Here is a 22,047-nt window from a genome sequence, read left to right as displayed (position 1 = left end):
CCCGGCATGCGGAAGTGCATACACACTTGCCGATGCCGAATCCAGTTTGGAGGAGGGACTTGTCAAGCTGCATTCTGCAGAATGGCATTGTTACCGAATTCCCTCCCCCCCCGTCAGCCCTGCAGCAGGCCTGACGGGTGATTTCACTAATGACCCGCGGTAGCGCGCATATCATGGGTAAACACTAGACGACGTACCCGATATGTTGCTCTGATCCGAAGGATCGGACCACATATCGTCTAGTGTGTACCCAGTATTAGTCTCGCTCTCTTTTTCAAACAAGGTCAGGGCAATAGGGTATGCTTTATATAAGAATCTTAACTGTAAAGTTAATGAGATACAGTGAGTGCAGCAGACTGATTATGGAACCGCTCTATTTAAAAAAGTATGTTATTTACTTTAGTTAAGTGACAGTTCCCATGAGGTTTTTGCACATCCTGTTTTCATTGTTTCAAATGTGTTCAAAAAATGAAACAAGGATAAAATTAATTCATTAACAGAGAATTGCCATTGCTTACCCATATATTTCCATCCTGATGATATGGTTTCCAGTTTCTACCAGTGTCACTGTAGAGCAAGCGGTATTGAGACACCCAATCAGAACTGCTGTATCTTCCTTGAGTGGCAATTGCTCGGATCTGTTTCCTGCTTTCAAAATCCACCTGCAGCCACTGATAGTGGTCACTGTCAAATGGTGACCAGCCACCGTTACCTGCGGAATGAAACAGCATCATATATTGTTAATGGTAAATGAAAATAACTCAGTACAGTACAGTATATTTGGACTACAGACAGGTTTTAGTGAAGTTGTCAAATGCCAGCTGATTGGACAGTTTTTAAATTTTTACCAGACTAATATATGCAAGTAACTTATTGTTAGTTCTATACTCTGCTTTTAAAGTATGTCAACAATCTATGTTTATGTCCCATACCAACCAATACATATGTCTGCTACCAATCAATCTCTATGATCCACCCCTCATTGTTATCTGTCATGCAATCTGTCCACAGCTGACCTTCATTACCATAAAGCTTTTTTCTCAAGGCGTCCTGCTGGTATATAAAACTACTTTCTCACTGCACAGAGGGTGGCCTTAATCTTTTGAATATAAAAAGCAAAGTAAATCAAAGGCAAGTGGTAGCACACATTATCACATTTACATAATACCACAATATAATTTAACGAAAGACCTCAAAGCAGATCAAGAGGAAAACAGTGCTGCATTACAAATGGTTTGCTTTGATCAGTTAACTTCAAAACTTATAGTAATGGAATGTTTGCAAAATTTCTAATTGGTAAAGCAGTCGATAAAAATATTTACCGAATGGAGAAAAGTGGACAGCACATGACATAACATACAGTACTGGCATTACCAAAATGTGCAAGAGAAACACAAAAAGTGAATATATTTACTGAAATAACAGATCTGTTATTGCTGGCTCCAACAGAAAACAGTTTGAAAAAAAAATTCAGAGGTTACAAAAAATTACAAACAAAAAAAGGTTAATTTTTTTGTGTGGAATATTAATCCAACGACATTTCAATTTCAATACTTGCTAGTTTACTTAGCCAGAGTACACAGCTCATTTATAAAATCTGCTTTACCAGATAGGGGCATATATAATTAGGTTCAGAAAGTCCTGTACTTTTCGCTGACATCGCTTGTTTTCCATGCAGAAAAGTATTGCGCTCTTCCTTGCTTATACCCGTATTCAATTAGAAATCGGCGAAAATGGGACCCAGCGAATTCGGGCCTGGCGAAAAGTGCTGTCAGATTTGGGGAAATCAGCCTGACACCCCCCAAAAGATGCACTGACATTGGGGATCACTATAGTTACCCCCGAATAGGCCTGCTGAAGTTATTTGGGGTACTTAAATGCTCTTAATAGCTGTTAATTAGCGTCTTTGCATAAGTGGTGAAGAATAGCATTTTGCAGGGTTTTTTTTGAGAAAATACTGTAGGTAGTCCCAGCAAATTTAGGGTACATGAAAATGGGTGCTAGCATATTTTAACTTCTCCATAAGTTAAAAGTTGCTAAAGTGAAGTTTTAAAAATTTTAAAAAATCCACCTGCCGCAAACATCTGCAAACTTAAAAACACCTGGGGCATACTTGGGCACCCCCCTGGAGTCTATTTTGCTAGTTTTTAAGTTTGTTTCCCAACTTTGTACTTTTTCGCCCCCTTCTTCAAAGTAATTTTTTGGGGTGTTCTTAAGTTTTTTAGAAAATTTTTTTGACACAGTTTACGTTTGAGGGCCTGTTCCAAGGGTGCAGGGTGGTTCCCGCAAGCTTCCACAACAAAACCCCAATTCTGCACCTTTTTTCAACAGCTTTCATAGGCAAATCTTTTTCGCCTATTCCACTGCATTGACTTACCGCACCGGCGAAAAGTCTTTGGAATTGAATACAGGGATAAGTTTTCACCTGGCGAAATGACGTCACTGGCGATACTTTTCCCCAGAAACAGGCTTTTCATACCTAATTGAATATGGCCCATAGACTATTAACAGAAGAGTGCAATATATATTCAATTGATACTGTAGAACAATATGATATCCAGTGCAATTTTAATTTAACCTGTTAAGTAGTAAGCCCATTTGTATCATGTAGTAGTGAGTAGATATTTGTTCTTGAATACTGTTTTTGATATCTTATCAAAAAAATAGATCTATTACAGAGGAATTGTGTGATTTACCACTGATGTAAAATCTATAGCAAACACTGGGGTGATGTATGAACTTGCATTAGGGGGATAACTGCGCACGTTATTGGCTCTATTTATTATCAGTATTTTTACTAAAATAAATTGACAAAGGGTGTTTTCACACCCTTTTCACATTATTTTAGTATCACCTATAGTTATTACAGGGCAATTGGTGTAGAATTCGTAAAATTCTACTCCAACCCCTAAGTATCACTTATTTTTAGTAATCAGATCGCATTTCCCATAATTGTAATGGGAAATATGATCTGCCTGGTAGTTACTAAAAATAAATGGTGAAAAAATACCTAGGGAGGCCCTGTGATAGTAATATAATATCCAGGGTCTCCCCCGGTTACCGGGCTCCTACTCTGCTATAACAGGCAGAGCAGAGCCCGGAGCCAGTTCCAGTGATCAGACCACACGCTGATGCACTCCAAAAAAAAAAAGTAAAATAAAAATGTACTTATCTGACTCCAGGGACAGGTGATCGGGGCTCTGGTGATGTCCTCTGTTGCTCTGGTCAGCTGGTCTCCCATTCTGCACTGTGACCCGGCCAGCTGACTGTGCAGGATGGGAGACCAGCTGACCGGAGCCACAGAGGACATCACCGGAGCACCAATCACCGGAGGTAAGTGATACCAAGGGGGGGGTGTCACGGGGAGGCCAGAGGTGTGTGTAGCGACGGCCGGTCGGCGCATGCGCGGTACCTTGTCAATGTATTTTTTCCGAAATATGCAGTGATAAGGCTGCGGAGGGGATTCGCAGGGACAGAGCTTTATCGCAAGCAAGGGATTTTTAATGAATCCATGTGATATTGCCTGAATTCGCAATGTGAATTCAGTCGGTAATATCACACTACAATCTACATTTTATTGTGGATTGTAGTAAATAGAGCCCTAAGGGGAAAAGTTACTAAGATTCGAGATGGTCCCGATTTTCAAAGAGATTAATCTCGCTGGAACTCGCCAAAACTCGGGTGATTTACTAACTTTATCTCTCAAATTTACCATCAGGCTATTTGAGGCTAAACGAGTTTGCTGATGGTGATGTAGGTTGAGTTTCTTGGGTGATTTTTAAGCAAGCTCGAGTGAGTTATCTCACCCGAGATTGCAGTGATTTCTCTCTGCATAACTCTCCTTAGGAAGCAGCCTGCAGTTATCAGTGAGAGATGTTTATGCTGCTCATGTTGTACCTGTAAAAAATGGGTTAATTGTATAAACAAAAATGACGTAGGGTTCCCCCCAGAAGCATAACCAGCCCTGGACTTGCCAGCCAGTCCTGGTTCCTAAAATTATGGGGAACAAAATGAGTAGGGTTCCACTGTAATTTAAGAACCAGTACCAGGCTGCAGGGCCAGTCTTGGTTTTAAATATAGGGTGTAAAAAATTGTGTAGGGGTCCCCCTATATATAAAACCAGTACCGGTCACAAAATGGCTGGGGTGTAATGCCACAGCCCGGAGACCCTATTACTGGGTCTCCAGGGCCAAAGCATTATCACCCTAAGCTGCTCATGCCAAGCCAGGGATTTCAGTGGAGGTGGGAATCCCCTAAAAAAGGGGTCCCCCCTTCTCCCAAAACCCCAGGCTTGTCTGAAGCCCGGGGCTCTTCCCCACACCCCTGGGCTGTGGGTACGGGGGTAATAAAGTGGAAAATAGTAGTAAACTGTTGTATTTTACAGTGGAACTACAGGTGCCAGCATGCCTGCCCTTTTGCACTTGTGGAACTACAAGTTCCAGCAGGTGGCTGGCACCCGTACCTCCACTGTAAAATAAATAGTTAAATAAAGACACAACACACACACCATATACAGTAAAAGTTTAATACACACATACCTCACTCACACATACTTACCTGCTGCCAGATGTCCCCATGTAGAAATCCGTGAGGAATGACCTGCAAAAAAGATCCTTTACTCGCCATCATCCTCGCGCTAGTCTCCATAGCATCCAGGGGGGTCTTTGCAAAAAAAACAAATCGAGTACCCAATCCATATACTTACCATTAGCGGTGTATGTGTGTGACCACATACAGCACTAACCGGCTCCCGATCAATGAGAACTGTCATGAGCCGCCAGCCAATCAGCAGCCACTCTACAGTTAGCGGCTGCTGATTGGTCCGGCTCCTGACAGTTCCCACATGGGCTGGTCAGTGTGTCAGGAGCCGGAAGCCGATCAGCAGCCTCTAACTGTAGAGCAGCTGCTGATTGGCTCTGGCTGCTGACTCACTGAACAGCCCTTGTGGAAACTGTTAGAAACAGGAGCCAATCAGCGGCCAATCAATGGCCACTACAGTTAGTGGCCGCTGATTGGCTGGCGGCTCCTGACAATTCTCACTGAACAGTCGGGAGCCGGGTAGTGGTGTATATGGATCGGGTAGCAGTTTGGTTTTTTTGCAAAGACCCCCCTGGATTCTACAGAGACCAGCACGAGGATGGAGGTGAGTATAGGAACATTTCTGCAGGTCATTCCACACAGATATCTACAGTACATGGGAACATCTGGCAGCAGGTAAGTATATGTGAGTGAGGTATGTGTGTATTAAACTTTTACTGTATACGATGTGTCTATATTTAACTATTTATTTTACAGTGGAGTTACTGGTGCCGGCTGCCTGCTGGCACTTGTAGTTAGACAAATGCCAAAGGCAGGCATGCTGGCACCTGTAGTTCTACTGTAAAATACAATAGTTTACTATGATTTTACACTTTATTACCCCCATACCCACAGCCTAGGGGTGCAGGGAAGACCCCTGGGCTTCAGATCAAGCCTGGGGTTTCATGAGAGGAGGGACCCATTCTTGTGGGTGTCCCCACTTCCCCTGAGATCCCCACCTTGGCCTGAGCGACTTGGGGTGAGAATGCTTTGGCTCTAAAGACCCAGTAATAGGGTCTCCAGGCTAAGGCATTACACCCCGTTCATTTTGGGTCCGGTGCTGGTTTTAATTATAGGGAGACCCCTATGCATTTTTCCCCCTATAATTAAAACCAGGACTGGCCTTGCAGCCTGGTACTGGTACCTAAATTATGGTGGAACCCTACTTATTTTGTTCCCCATAATTTTAGGTACCAGGACAGGCTGACAAGGCCGGGGCTGGTTATGCTTTTGGGGAGGGGGGGCCTCAGTCATTTTTTTAAATTAATATAACCCGTTTTTAACTAGTTAAAGGCAGAAACATACACAAATCACAATGATTTGTGTATGTTTCAGGCTAACTCGCAGCTCAGGAGGTGGTCAATTACAAAAGTGTTTTGGGAAGAGAGTTTGCTGTCATCTCACCCGAGCTTATCATCCCAATTCTTGGTAAATTTGAGAGATGTATATTTTAGGTGAAAAGTACTTCCAATATGCCCGATGGTGAGTTGATTCAAGTTAGCTATCTCCCCCGAGTTTTACGAGTGAGAAGAGAGATATCTCTCTCTATCTCACCCGACTTTACCTTTAGTAAATTTGAGAGATAAAAATCATCCCTTAAATCACCCGAGATGGTCATCTCGACCTGGATCTCGATTCTTAGTAAATTTACCCCTAAAGGTCCTATAAATTAATTCAATATCACCCAATAAAAACGTTTTATATTACAGTGAAAATGTTTGTGCCTGTTTATTTATTAACAATTATATATTCCATGCTTACTACACAGTGCTTTAGGGCCCCGATTATCATGTACTTATCAAGGGCAGGGTGACTTCCGATAATTAAATATCTAACTCTCTGCAAGTAGCAGCAGTGGATACAAAATCAGTGGAGTAATTCAACATTGTTCCAATACGGAGACAGCTGATATGATGATTAGCTGTCCCCGCGATTCCTATCAATAAAATAGCAGTGAAACTGACGAATCTCACTGATAGTGCACATGTGTAAACTGGGGTTCACATATGTGCACATAAACCCTGCCTCTGGTGGAACCAAACAGGGCTGGAGGAATCCAATCAAATCCCTCTACACAAGCCCAGGCCTCCTACCCATAGGAAGGAGCAGGGGTCTTGGAACCCCTGAAGATGGTGAAGGTTCCCACCGTCAAGCTACATAAAAATTGTAATTTTGGAGATTGATGATTTCAGTCCCGTGAGTAAAATTGGGAGAGAGAGAGAGAGAGAGACCAGACACAGAGACAGTAAAAGAGAAAAAATGAAAGAAAGAGAGAGAAAGTGGGGCACGGGGGGTGATTGCAGAGTAGGGGGGTGGTTGCGTTGAGGAATAGCGCTGGCTGGTGTTGGCACATGCACAGAGGCACTCTCACTGTAATTGTTCCCAAAAATACAGTGATAATTGTGCTGTGGAGATTCGCAGGGACAGAGCTTTCTCGCAAGCTCTGCCCCTGCTTGAGAATGTAAATACATTCTCATGATAATTCCTAAATTCGTTTTGCGAATTTAGGTGAAATGATCACACTACAATCCACATTTGAAGTACGGATTGTAGTAAATAGGGGCCTAAGAGAGAAATAAAGTGACAAAGACGGAAAGTGTGAAAAGAAATAGCTCAACCAGTAGACAGTGAGAGAAAGTGTGAGAGAAAGTGATACCGTATAAAGAAAGTGAGAATGTGAGAGAGAAAAGGTGTGTTTGTGTTAGAGATGGAGAGAGATGTCCCACCTGGAGACAGTTAGAGATAAGAGAGATAGGTGGCCTGACAAGAGACAGTTAAAGAGAAAGAAAGTGTGAGATTAATAGGTGGAAAGTGAGAGAGACAGCCTACTAGGAGCCAGAGAGAGTGAGTAAGTTAAATAGACAGACAGTGAGAGTGAAAGTGATGGAGAGAGAGAGGTGGTGCAGGGGATAGAGTGAGAAAGAAATGTTGCAGGGTAGAGAGAGTGAGACTGAGAGGTGGGCAGCAGAGAGATTGGGAAAGATGTGCAGGGGAGAAAGAGAGTCATAAAGAGGAGAGGCCCTGTTAAGAAGAGAGAGATAAGTGAGAGTGAGGAAGCAAACCACACACAAAAATAAACACACTCAGGCACTACTGGGATTAATAGCTAGTTGATATACATATTATTGTAAAAATGGGTGCAGTCCAGTGGGGCTGCAATGAGTCCAAAATTCAAATAGGGGAGCCACACCAACCGCCAGTGAGCCCCTGCTGGCAATATTTGGCAGCGTTTGGGGTTGCAGTTGGTGTGGCTCCCCTATTTGAATTTTGGACTGCTCTGCAGCCCCACTTCTGGAGCCACCACTGGTGCAGTCTGTAGGCACATGTGCCTGTAAGATGGTGACACAACCCTTAAAGCAGTAGTTCACAAACTGGGTGTTGTGGCACCCTGGAGTGCTGCAGGGCACTTGTAGAGGTGCCACGGGGTGGTGATCGAGGACCAAATCAAATTAGTTATGGCTCATGTGATAGCAAAACCAGTGATGGTGGCTGTCAATAATAAAATATGTGAATAAACAGAAGCACAACCCCGTCCACTACCACATAACTGACCCTAAGGATGATAAGTAAACACATTTACTTAATTTAAGAATTTTTGTTGAATTTCTCAATCAGAAACATTTGGCTTAGGGATGCCATGAAAAAAATGCTTCTAGTCTAGGATGCAGTGATTTAAGAAAGTTTAGGAACCACTGCACTAAAGGAGTTTTTTTTATATGCGTAGTATATAGATAAAAAAATGTTGATATGTCCCATTGGTATATAACCTAGGAGGTTAACAACAGACACCAGCAGAATTGTGAAAAGGAGTTTAGGCCACACAGTGGTCCTTAACCAGGCTTCCATGTTTATTGAGGAAGAGCGCTAACAGCGGTAACCTACACAGCAGCAGTGTTGTGACTATGCAGCACTGTCACAGTATAGCAATCACAGTGGACTAGCATATCTTCACGAGACTGCGTGCATAATCGCAGTTGCAATCCAACCTGAATCAGGCCCACTATATATTATATATTACATGTAGGATGGGGTGCTGACACCAGATTATAGTGTACATTTACAGGCACTTATGACCTTCAATAGTTCTATATTTGGTAACAATTTCAATGTATGTAGTGATATTATGTAGTTTCCTCTTTAGCCCCACCTATTAAAAGAAAAATTATCCTTTTTATAATTTCTACAATACTTTATAAACAAAGTCATTTGCTTCATTAAATATGTCCTGAAATGGGGATACAAAACAGCTATTGTGCATTGTATACACTGTAACAGAGTGATGTAGTTTACAAAGAGATCAGTCATTGTTACTAAGAAGTGTCAGGATCTAACGCTCCAACGGAGACTTGCTAAGGATCGATGGGTATTCTCCTCTCTCTATTTCATCTAATAAAAGGTGCAATTTGAGGGACTTTGATTGCTTTGTGCACTTTGACAATAAGATGTGTAACCTCTATTGATTTCTCTGTTATAAAGATGGTTCTTCCAGATCTGTGTAGACTTCAATAAAGACACAACAGAGTTACATACCTTGTTGTGTGTCTGTTACTTGGCATTGTTTGGGTGCACTCTTTGTTTTTCCTCTCTTACAGGAACAAAGTCAACAGGACTTGATCTCCAGAACTAAGTTTGCAGTCATATTAAACATTAATTAGTCAATAATTCAGAATTTGGATTACAGATTTACACAAGATACAATTACCAAATGAATAATAAGCTGACTTTTAGAGATAACAAGCTAATGAAAGTATAGAAGGAAAAGTAACTGAGGGAAAATACAAATAGTGACTGAGCAGAATGTATATGGAACGTAGAATTAAATATTCAAAGTGTTTGACATTTTTATAAAGGCTTTTTTCATTTGTCAATGTAACCCTGTTCCATTAACATCTAGATTGTTCCAATCATCCTTAATGGTGAATCACAGTAATAAAAGTCATCCAGGTTTAGTTATCATAAAAGTGTAAAGCTTTTCAGTGTGTTAATGGCAGTGTTCTGATTATTATGATCATTTGTCATCACTTGTTGTCTGCATGATGTTGATATGCAGTATAAAATCATTTCTATGAGTTATAAACAGATACTTTTTTAAGCTTATTAAGCAAATAACCCAAAGGTTTTAGAACTGTACCTAGACATAGTTCAAAGGTACATTTATTCTGTACATGCTGTCAGCAAATTTTGGGAGTCATGTCTAATGTCTCTGTATGGCTCATATTTTAGAGACATCTGTGCCTGTTTTTTAACCTATATTTGAACACTTCATAAAATTAAAGCTTTTTTATCATTGCTGATTGAGGCAAAATAATATTAAGATTTCAATTTATTTTACATATATTTTTTAAAAATCGCTGACAGCAGTAGAAGCTAACAACTCACCAGTCCAGGCTGGGCTCCTGAACTGGAAGCATACATTATATATTAGATATAATTTGTGTACTGTATGCAAGTTATTATTACACACATACATTTTTGGTGGATTTTGTGTGATAAAAAAGACAGGATTATGACTGTGAATGTAAATTTGCATGAAAAAAAGAGTAAGCCAATCAATCTCAATCTTTACTACCAGTTCCTACGCGTGGATCATTGCATGGAAAATGCAATTTGGCACATGACAAAAGGGTCTTGATAAGTTGGAGAAATGTGTTATTTGCAGAGAAGACAACATTATAATAACAATAACATACTTATTGTGTGACTGAGGGCACAAAATTTGCATGATCTTCCTGTCCTAATCTATAAGTAGTCTTATGCAAGTCAGTGGGCATTCAATAGACCTCAAGCACAGCTGTAAGGATAAGGTCATAAATGGACCAAGGAAGAAAAAGCATGAAAAGCATCAGCTATAGGTATCTGTATGTGCATAAAAACCACTGAAAGGTGAAGGTAATAACATTGATTATCTCCTGTCCACCACCAAAAGTGCCTACAATGGAAACATGAGCCTCATAACTGGACCATAGAGCAATTAAAGAAGGTGGCCTGATCTGATAATTCACATTTTCTTTTACATCATGTGGACAGCCAGGTGCATGTGCGTCATTTACCTGATGAAGAGATGGCACCAGGATGCACTATGGCAGTGATTCCCAACCTCGGTCCTGATCTGATAATTCACATTTTCATTTTACATCATGTGGATAGCCAGGTGCATGTGCGTCATTTACCTGATGAAGAGATGGCACCAGGATGCACTATGGCAGTGATTCCCAACCTCGGTCCTCAAGGCACACTAACAGTCCTGGTTTTAGTGATATCCATGATTGTGCACAGATGGATAAATCAAAATAACTGAGGTACTAATTAAGGCCCTCATTCAGAGCCGTACGCTCTGAGCAGAGCGCACACTCTGAATGAGGGCCGCCCTCCATAATTATGGAGCGTCCTCCTGGACGCTCATATAGCTGTGGGTCACCACCCACAGCCTATACGAGCGTGCAGTTTGATGGCCGCGATGGTCTTGACCATCGCGACCATCACCACTGCGAGCCGGAGCCTGCGGTTGAGGTTTTCAACCGCAAGGCCCGGAGTGATTTTGGCTCTATCAGAGCCAAAATCACTCCCACTGACATCACTAGTAATGTCAGTGGGCCGGCTTCTGACAGTAGGCGTTCCCTTGGGAACGCCCCCGTCAGGGAGGCACGCCCCCGGCACGCCCACCAAAGGGGGCGTGCTGTCAATCAACATCGACAGCACGCCCCCTTTGATCAGACACAACGAGCGAAGGAAAGTCCTTCGCTCGTCGCGTCTGGCGCATGCGCACGACGGAGCTCCCGCCGTCGTGCGCATGCGCAGTGCACAACATCGACCCACTTGCGAGCGGACAGCCGCTCGCGAGTGGGTCTGAATCAGGCCCTAAGTCACTTGTGCTCAAGTATGGCTATCCTTAAAACCTGAACTGTTAGTGTGCCTTGAGGACTGTGGTTGGGAACCCCTGCACTATGGGAAGAAGGCAAGCCGGCGGAGGTAGTGTGATGCTCTGAGCACAGTTCTGCTGGGAAACTTTGGGTTCTGGCATTCATGTACCACCTACCTAAATATTGTTTCAGACCAAGAACACCCCTTCATGACAACTTTATTCCCTGATGGTAGTGGCCTCTTTTAGCAAGATAATGCCACACTGCAAAAATTCTGTCCGGGGTACATAATAAAGAGTTGACTTGACCTCCAAATTCACCAGATCTCAGTCTGATCAGACATCTGTTGGATGTGCTGAAAAAACAAATCAGAGCCAAATCAGTGCCACCTCGCAACTTACAGGACTTACAGGATCTGCTGCTAAAGACTTGGTGCCAGACACCATAGGAAATCTGCAAACTCCATGCCTCAATGGGTCGCAGCTGTTTTGCCGGGATGAGGGGATACAATATTAGGCAGGTGGATTTAATGTACTGACTGTTTGGTGTATATATTATGCAGGGCCGGATTATAGGCGGGGCGTTAGGGGCGGTCGTCCAGGGGCCACCGCACATTGGGGGCCCCCACACTGTCCCTAGACATGCCACTGTTACAAATATAGTATTGGAGAACAGCATGTAGCTGTCTCCATTCTGATCCTCTCTGGCGGCTCAGCTGTTCCCTAAACAGCGGCCGCCGAGGAGCTTCAATAGTCAGAGCCAGCCACTGAAAATCTTCTCTATGTGCTGCTGCAGCGTCGGCTCCCACAAGTCTCGCGAGAGTTTGACTGTCAGAAGCCGAGGCTGCAGCACATAGAGAAGATTTTCAGTGCCAGTGGCTCCTTTGTTCTAAGCCTTCCCCCGTGACACAGCTCAGATTCAGCGGTGCAATTATCGCGAGCTGAGCTACAGAGCTGACAGGCAGGTAGCTCACATTATATATATATATATATATATATATACACTATGTATATATACACTATGTATAGCTATATAATATATATAGCTATATAAATGTGTATGCATATATCCTGTGTATGTGTGTATATATATATATATAATATATATATATATATATATATATAGATATACTTATAATTTAAATATACTGTGTTTATATATACACACATACATATACACACACCCATATATACATACAGTATATGTAGCTTGTATATATATTAGGGATGTGCAGGCCCGGATAGGTTCGAGTTTGCACGTTGAGTTCGGATTTTTCCCTCCAAAAAAACGGAACTCAGAAAGAGGCAAAACGTCATCTTGCATGGACGAACAGTCCAGGAACGATGATGTTCGTCCATGCAAGATGACGTTTTGCCTCTTTCTGAGTTCCGTTTTTTTGGAGGGAGAAATCCGAACTCAACGTGCAAACTCGAACCTATCCGAGCCTGCACATCCCTAATATATATATACATATATATATATATATATATATATATACATACACAGTGTGTGTGTGTGTGTGTGTGTGTATGTATGTGTATGAATATATATATCCATCCAATTGGGGTTTGGACTATATATATATATATATATATATATATATATATGGCAGTTTCATAGGGGCCCCCACAAGCTTGTTGCCCAGGGGCCCCCACAGACCTTAATCCGGCCCTGATATTATGTACATATCAGCCCCACTACCCACAACTGATCACCTTGCTATTTATGCCAACACATCAATTCAGCCAGCACTTCACTGGCAAACCTCTCCCACTGTCACATGGGAACTGTGGGATAGTCAGATAAGTCGGAGAAACAGCATCCTGCTCTGCACCGGAAAGGGAGGAAGTACTATACCACTGTGCAATTAGATTACTTTTGTCTGAATACAGATTTAATTTTATGCATGCAATAGCCAAGTATACTACTTAAGTATACTACATAATGGCAAATTAAAAGTTAAACAGAATTCTTTCTAACAAAGTGTGTGGGGCTCTTGGTAGCGATTATGGGGCGACTTTCATGCATTGCTCTCTTTAAAAATAACGGTGAAATTATTATTTTTATTTGGAATTGCCTAGTTCCAGTTAACAGAGAAGCAGAAATGAGTAACACAATTCTGAGCAGTGATTGACCTCTTGCAACCATTTAATCTGCTAGCTACAGTATATTTTCCCGCAAGTAGATGATTCATTAGACCCTGTGCATTTTCGCTGATATAATTATTTTTTAATATAGCCCCAGATCCCACATTTTTTTCCCCTTTCTTCATACAGTAATTTTTCCTATTCTCTCACAGTACTTAATGTTTGTTTGAAAAAAGAAAAGGGGTCACTGTAGATGAATGAAAATAGGTCTCAGAACTATTGCTATAATTTGCATTGCCTTGGTGTTTATAGTAATGGGACTAAAATCTCTTGCATGGAAACACATACATGCTTTACAGGCATTCAGCACAATATGCCTATTTATTATTATTATTATTATTATTATTATTATTATTATTATTATTATTATTAATAATAATAATAACTCTAATAATAAATAAAGTATTTAATTTGTTTGTTTATTTATTTATTTTTAGTTGAACCTACAGTTTATTTTCCTAACTAGTACCCCTGCAAGGGACTCATGTACTGTATGGTACGCCCACTGTTCAGGAGACATCTCTGCTAATGCATGCACTTAATGCCACAGCTTCCCTCAGACAAAATGACAGCGCTTTAGATTACATTTTCTTGAAGTTGTCATGTCTGTGGAAAGACTGTAGTGGTGGTGCCAGAAGATCTGAGTATCTCCTCTTATGTGGGAATATTCTTAGTTTACTGATTCAGTGTTGTTGGATTTTGGATGCAATCAAATAAATGAAATTATTTTTCTGCTATTTACTACAAGAAGACATCTCACACTGTGGGTTTGCTATGCTCCAGTCTGTCACTTCCCACTATAACAAGTTGTGAGGAGTTAGCTGATTTTAAGGGTCTATTAGCCTCAGTTCCAATGAAGGGGGATACATTCCATATTTTTTCTGCTCAGAGCTGTATTGCGTGCTTTAATATTGGTAGCATAGTCTGCATTCCGCATTGTCTACAAGTAGTGCATTTAAATGCCTCAATTTTACCAACTCACATTATAACAGATGAAAAGCCATTAAAAGTAGAGAGAGTGAAATGGTATAAAACACTGCAATATAGCAAACCACATACTGTGCTAATATAAGATGTATAGTACAGTATAATGTAGTATGGAAAATAACACAGAGCAGCATGATAAACAGATAAGGTTGTTGAAAACTTTTTTTAAAAAAGGTCTTATAAAGCAACAATTTCAGCACAGTGTTTTTTATTATCTTTCTTAATGCTTCATTCTACTGCTGCTGCATTTTACACTTCATTATTCCAGCACAAGCTGCATACATGTGTTAGCCAGTGTCCTTAATTCAACTTTTTATAAATCAGCAAGGGTAGTTGGTATAATGGGAGTTACGGGAAATGGGAGCTGTAAAAGTGGACATTTTGCATACAAATGAGCCATTGAGTTGTATCCTAAAATACGTATTATTAATGCTACTACAATACCTATCATGATACTGGGCCTGATTCAGAGATGTTCGCTAACCTGATGGGGTAGCTGGGCAGCGTCCCTAGAAACGGGAGCAAGTTGCCCCTCATTTTCCGAGAGGGACGAGTCCAGGGTCTGCATCAGTGGATGCAGATTTCCTGGCCTTGCAGCTGCCAGGACCTGCCCAGCTGCTGCAGCCTGGCCAAAGGAACAACCATCGTGACCGTCGACAATGATGGTTGCAATGGTGATCCCATGCTGCGACCTCTGGGATCGCAGACACAGCAAGGAGGTGACTGTTTCCTAAAGACACCTCCTGCTGCATTTATATTTTAGATGGACGAAATTGTACAGCCTCTTGCGTGCGGCTCTGCAATATGGACATTTCTGATGAAAAACAATTAAGTGATAAATTGTTATCAAAATTGCCCTAGTTGTCCTAACGGAATCAGTAATAAATCCAATCAGCTGAATAGTCACCGGATCAAATACCGACAGTTGAAGACCACCAGATCAAAATCCCAACTGGGGCTGGTACGCACCCTAGCTATCCCCTCTCCCCATCTTAACCCTCCCTTAGTGGTGCCTTACCCTAACCTCACCCCCTAGTGCCTAACCCTAACCTCCACCCGTTGGTGCCTAACCCTAACCCCCATTCCCGCACCCAAAACCTAAACCTCCCGGGGGGGTGCCTAACCCTAACCCCCCCTCTCCCTAGCCTAACCCTAACCCTCCCGGGGGGGGGGTGCCTAACCCTAATGCTGACCATACACTAGCACGATTTCAGGATGATTACCTAATTTTCGATGCGTCGTAAGATGAATCGTGTGGAAATCGTGTATTTTTTAAGTAGGATACGATCCGATGCGCGCTACCGCAGCTCCTAAAATGTATCGTATGATCAGATGTGCAGCCCATATGATCCATTGTATTCGTATGCTGATCGTGCCGTATTTTTCACCATGCGATGCATCGTGCATCCGACCGCTGTAATTTCAGTGACATTTTGAAGAATGATGATCAGTCTTTCAGCAGGCACAGGATTGATCGTAACATGAGATCGTATGTACATTGTGTGGCCAAAGTGTGTTTGGGACTGCCAGGGAACTGCAAGGGAATTCAAGGGAAATCGTAAGATGAATCTTATCTTATGCTGGCCGTACTAGTGTATGGCTAGCTTTAGTCCTCCTGGGGGTTCCTAAACCTAACCCCCCCCCCACCGCCCCCCCCCACCTGCGGCTACAATCTAAGACACCCAGCTTACCTTCATTCGGTATACCGGGTGTCAGGATCTCGTCGTGGGGCTAATGATAGGTGTCGGGATTTCGACGCCTATCTTTAGTCTGCAGTCGGGCTTTCAGTGTCGAGATTCTGGCTACATCCCGTCCTAACAGAATCTGTCCTGTACCAGGTATTATCAAGCTTTACAGGCTAACTTTTATGTAACTATGAGAACTCATCTCTTAGTGTATTTGTTTTTGCTGCTACATATATCCTTATTGCATTGATGTGAAAATTGTTTATGATTTATCACACCAGTCGATTAAGTAGACCTTTGTGCTGCTATACATTTGAAGAGTTATACATATCCTATATTACTTATTTTTCAGGATGTGCGCCGACCCCGGTGTTTTGGTTTTGGATCTGTATCTTCTTCTAGGTTTTGGATCTGGATTTGGTTTTGCAAACCACCCTCAAGTATTTTAGTTTTGGCTCTGGATTTTTGTAAATAGAAAATAGATAAAAAGTTTTAAAAACAGCTAAAATAATGTAACGTGTATACTTGAGTATAAGTCGACCCGAATATAAGCCGAGGTACCTAATTTTACCACAAAAAACTGGGAAAATTTATTGACTCAAGTATAAGCCTAGGGTGGGAAATGCAGCAGCTACTGGTAGTAATCCCCCCCCTGGTACTGCCGCCAGTAGTAATCCCCCCCTGGTAGTGCCCCCAGTAGTAACCCCCCTGGCAGTGTCCCCAGTAGTAATATCCCCCCCTGGTAGTGCCCCCCAGTCGTAATCCCCCCTGGTAGTGCCCCCAGTAGTAATACCCCCTGGTAGTGCCCCCAGTAGTAATCCCCCTCTGGTACTGACCCCAGTAGTAGCCCCCCCAGTAGAGAGAGACATACCGGTAATAAAAAAAAAAAAAAAAAACACTTACCTGAAACCCCACTCCTGGTCCCGAGGCTGCTACCGCTTTGCATTATGGGAGAGATGGCATGACATCATGACATATCTCCCATTACCCACTGCGGGAGCCACAAGATGGCTCCCGCAGTGGGAGCAGCAGCAGCCGATGAGAGTCTGATAGACTCTCATCGGCTGCTAATTACAACAAACACACAGCTGCCGGCGCCGGCGGCTGTGTGTTTGGCACTGTGTAGTGCAGACCGAACTCCGTCCGGTCAGCGCTACACACGCAGTGCAGCTGTGTCACAGAGACACAGTCTGCACCGCAGCCCGCATGGTACGCAGCTGAGTGAGGCGCCCTCCAATATGTGGCGCCCTATTCAGCTGCGTAACGGGAGAACCGGCCCTGGTCCTGGAGCATCACTCGAGTATAAGCCGAGGGGGGGCTTTTTCAGCACAAAAAATGTGCTGAAAAACTCGGCTTATACTCGAGTATATATGGCAATTTATGCAATCCAAAACCCAAAATTCGGATTTAAAATCCGAATTCCGAACCGCAAAAATATCAGAACTGCAACCCAGATTTACCTGAATCTCCTCAGGAGATTAGAACTGTGACTCGGATTTACCCGGATTCATGGATTTCGTGTGGATTCGGTTTTCAGGAGAACCGAACCGCACACCTCTACTTATTTTTAATTACTCTGTGGTTGCTGGTTAATTTTAACATTTTATATATATATATATATATATATATATATATATAATATATATATATATATCCAAAGTCCGGCACTCACTGAGAACATGTCATAGATATCCGGGAGCCCTCCGCAGTCAGCCCTGTGCTCAGGACAGACCAAATGCAGCATCCACGTGGCGGCACTCCGTGAAAAAAAACTACAAAGACCAAAGTGTTTTTTTTCACGGAGTGCCGCCACGTGGATGCTATATATATGAATATATATATATATATATATATATATATATCTGTGTATGTGTATGTATTATATTTCTCTCTCCCTCTCACCTTTTGTGCATTTTCACAATTTGTATTGTACTTTTTAACGTATTTTTCATGTATTTTTCTTATGTATGTAATATTTTGGGTTTGACGACAATCACCTTGTTTAATGCATATCTATTAAAATTTATATTTTAGCATAGGCAGTGCCCCTGACCCAAGAGTTCCTTTTTTCTACCTCAATTTCTTCTATTTATACTCTTAGGGAGCACCTCTACACCTGGATACCCATTTATAAGGTTTATCTATATGATACGCGGACAGTACTTTAAAACATATACACTTTCCATTACACAGAATTTCAGTGCTCAGTGACTATCCCCTTTGTCCCCTTTTTGGATTGCAAACCTACGTCAATAATCGTCGATACCCCTCAACTTTCAAATTGAACTACTAAACGATCTTTAGTAAATTTAGACTCTATTCTGAAACATTTCCATCAAACCTATTCATCCACGAGAGGGCCTGCAATGCAAAACACATCCACATATAGTACAAGCTTGTCCTATAAGAGCTATATATGTACCCTTCACCAACCTCCATCCTTTCTAACAATATAAAGGTTGAGTGGATCGATGTAGATGATAAAAATATTGCTAAATAGTCACGGTTCACCTTACTAAAATGCTATTGAGTGGGTGGAGATATATTTAGATTGTCAGCATTCCTTTTCCACATCAGTCTTCAGATTTAATGGTCCGGAGAACTGACACCAATGTATGCAACAGCTACATTTTCCCTCATCAGTATTGGATTGTGTAAAATACAACAACTCTTCATAATGTGCTTTATGGCATTTGAGAGGTCTTTTCTATACACTACCTCTAACACTATCGGTATTCAATGCAAGGTGCAAATTGATGTTATTACTAGGGACCATTTGCTGAGATGCTGAAATCCTTTTAATACTGTATATCCATAAGTGCATAACATGGTTGAATACCAAAGGATGCATGTATTACTCTGGGTCATATTAACTTAGAAATAATCATTCACATCATAACCATAGTTTTCTTTCTAACCTTAGAAAAATCATATAATTGGTCCTATGTTTTATTCAGGTGCCATAGTGTATAGATGTTGACAATTTAGCACCATGTAAATGCTTAGAAAGAGCACAGCAGCAAGCAACATATTAAGCACGTTTAAAAAGGGGAAGAGTGGGAGACATGACCTTTTTCTATGCTCCATTGCTTTTAGCATTAGCAATTCTTCTCTGCCTGAACAAATGCTAGAACACTTTAATTAACATGAGCAAATCCCCTTCTGGCTTCAGAAGACTGGCATCATGTATATTTGTCAGAGAGTGAACAAAATAAGCACACTGGACTGTAAATGGACTGTACAATAATGTTACATTGAAGGAAACTTATTGCTATGACACAAATTACTGTACCATGCTAGAATGCTTTGTATCAGTCAGACATACCTATGTTGTAGAAAAAGTTTAAAAAGCCCTAATACAGTATATATACAGTCTATGAAGTAGCCGGGCACCCTATATGCATATATACAGTAAGTATACTTACCAGGTTACCTTCCACCATTAACCACATGCTGGAGAATGCTGAATAAATATACTATATGGGGGCAATCCAGGACTTGAAATCAGTATAGGCTACACACTCCTGTTTGCCAACGTTTCAGTAGTCTTTACTTTCATCAGGGTTAAGTATATAATACAAAGTACAAACATATTTACCCTCTCACAGCAGTTGTACATCAGGTGGTGAGTAGTGTATATGTTTGTACTTTGTATTACACTTGACCCTGATGCTTCCCATTGTATATGTCATAGTTGGCAGGCTTGACAAATTATTGCAATATTGTGGACCAAACATTTCCTGAATTTAAATGAAATACAGTTTGGAGTGTAATGAGTAGAGTGCAGAGCATGTATTGATTTCTTTACTTACATGGTGTAGCCACATACCTCAGACACCACAGATGGTTAAGTGCTGAGGATTAAAGCCTCTTGCTTTTATATTTAGGTTTCAAAGAACAAATAAAGTAGGTGCAAATGGTGCTCCATGTTAGAACAGACAACGAGAGTCAGTATGTAATACCGCCGGCCACCCTACAGCGGAAGCCCAGCAGGCGTGAAGATCCTGACAGCTGATTTTGGTAAGTACCCCTAACCCTACCCCCTACACTAACCCTCCCTTAGGGGTGCCTAACCCTAACATCTGCCCCTAGTGCCTAACCCTAAACCCTCTCTAAGTGCCTAACCCTAACCTGTCCGCGCCCAGCACCCGACTTACCTTCGTTTGGTATGCCGGGTGTCGTGCTCCCAGCGTAGGTCTAATGACAGGCGTCGGGATTTTGTGGCCTGTCATTAGTACCTTGCCGGGATTTGACAGTCGGGAAGCCGGCGGTCGGCATTTTTATCGTCGGCTTCCTGACTGCATCCCGTGTAATTTATCAACAAGGTGCAGACTAGCTCATAAACAAAGTTTTCATTAAGATTCGTTAAATGCTTCACAAATGAGTAAATGTAAGTGATTCAGCCTTGGGGAACATCCTGTATGGTTTTCATATATGTGAGTGTGTTTTTGGGAATAAAATATGTTACATTTAGTCGTACAGTGTTGTGCTTTTGTCTTTTTTATGTATCCTTGGAGAAAAGTGGAAAAGGTTCCTTGTTCCTGAATCAAGCACATTTATTGATGTGCAGACACTACAGCAGTGATGTGCGGTTAGGTGAGGCAGGTGAGGCAGAGCCTTTCCTGTCATACTTCAGTATACTCCAGAGGTTTCACTATAAAAATTATAAGAAAAATTTAAAATATTATAAATATCTTCTTTGTATTATTCTAATAATTTTTATAGTCAAAAGTCTGGAGTAAAAAGTGTATGGCAGGTGAGGCACTGCCTCCCCTGTCTACCTTTTCCCACACATCCATGATCAAAACTCACCAAATTTCCAGCACAATATACTGCTGCACCCTTGTATAATGCCCACATGTATATATGTATCTGTAAATCTGGCTCTGATACTAGCCAGTGCCTCCCCAGCCATTTACCTCACTGCAAGTCACTGCACTACAGAGTACATAGTATAAGGAGATTACCTATGGGGACTGTGGATACCTCCTATCATAAATACATGTAATCAATAGTACACCATATCATTAGGGTATGAAAAAGGTACAGGTGGTTTAATCCAAATGCTGATGTCGCTTATAAATGATTTGATTGTGCTTATCAAAAACCTTAGAACTCAATATTCTAATCAGATCGATCAGTAGCAGGAAGCCGCTTTTGAAATATAGTACCTCTTTCATTACTGTAAACTAAAAGCTTCACTAGTACAAAAAAATCCTAAATAGCTTTTGTCTTTTGTTACAACAAATATACTCTGCTCACAAAGATAAAGCAATACCATGCGTGTGGCAAGAGACTGCACCAGAGCTGGCCACACTTTGTAGAACAATATCTAGACTATCCAAACAAATGCTCCAATGATGCAGACTTTGTATATCTTATAAATGAAGAAAGCATTCCTGGTTTACTATGTATAACTGAATAGGTCACATATTTTCCAACTCAGGAAAAGGCCAAACTGTCCTTTGCATCTACTGGCAGGAAATGAAGGGAGGGCACAGGAAAGGATACTGTATAATCTACATCCTGTTTGATTTTCTGCCCTTAGCATAATGTACTGTAGCTGCGTCATTTCTGCGGATATGGTAGAAAGGGTTTAGGTGTGGCTATCCTGATTACTAGCACCCAAAAGTTCCCTAGTTACAAATATAATATAGGGCTCCGTGAAACCTTACCAGCATCATTAACAGATACTGTACCATGTACACTACCATACAAAGAACACCTATTGTATGCCATTGTTTTCCTGCCTGCGCTGCCTGATTTCATGGGAACTAAAAATCTGTCCAC

The 22,047-nt window shown here is 41.6% G+C and overlaps 1 protein-coding gene across 1 annotated transcript in view; it reads right to left on the bottom strand.

Annotated features, from left to right (window-relative positions):
- Positions 1 to 22,047, bottom strand: part of LOC148477523 (contactin-associated protein-like 2) — a 1,966,667-nt gene that overhangs the window by 1,330,696 nt on the left and 613,924 nt on the right. Inside the window, exon 3 of the mRNA XM_088456633.1 lies at positions 519 to 712. Within this exon, the coding sequence (XP_088312759.1) occupies positions 519 to 712 (194 nt within the window). The remainder of the gene's footprint in view (positions 1 to 518; positions 713 to 22,047) is intronic.

Source organism: Taudactylus pleione, unplaced genomic scaffold (assembly GCF_031769625.1).
Source record: "Taudactylus pleione unplaced genomic scaffold, aTauple2 ptg000709l, whole genome shotgun sequence".
In the NCBI taxonomy this organism is placed as follows: Eukaryota; Metazoa; Chordata; class Amphibia; order Anura; family Myobatrachidae; genus Taudactylus; species Taudactylus pleione.
The sequence above is the reverse complement of the archived record's forward strand: the minus strand, read 5'-3'. Positions and strand labels throughout refer to the sequence as shown.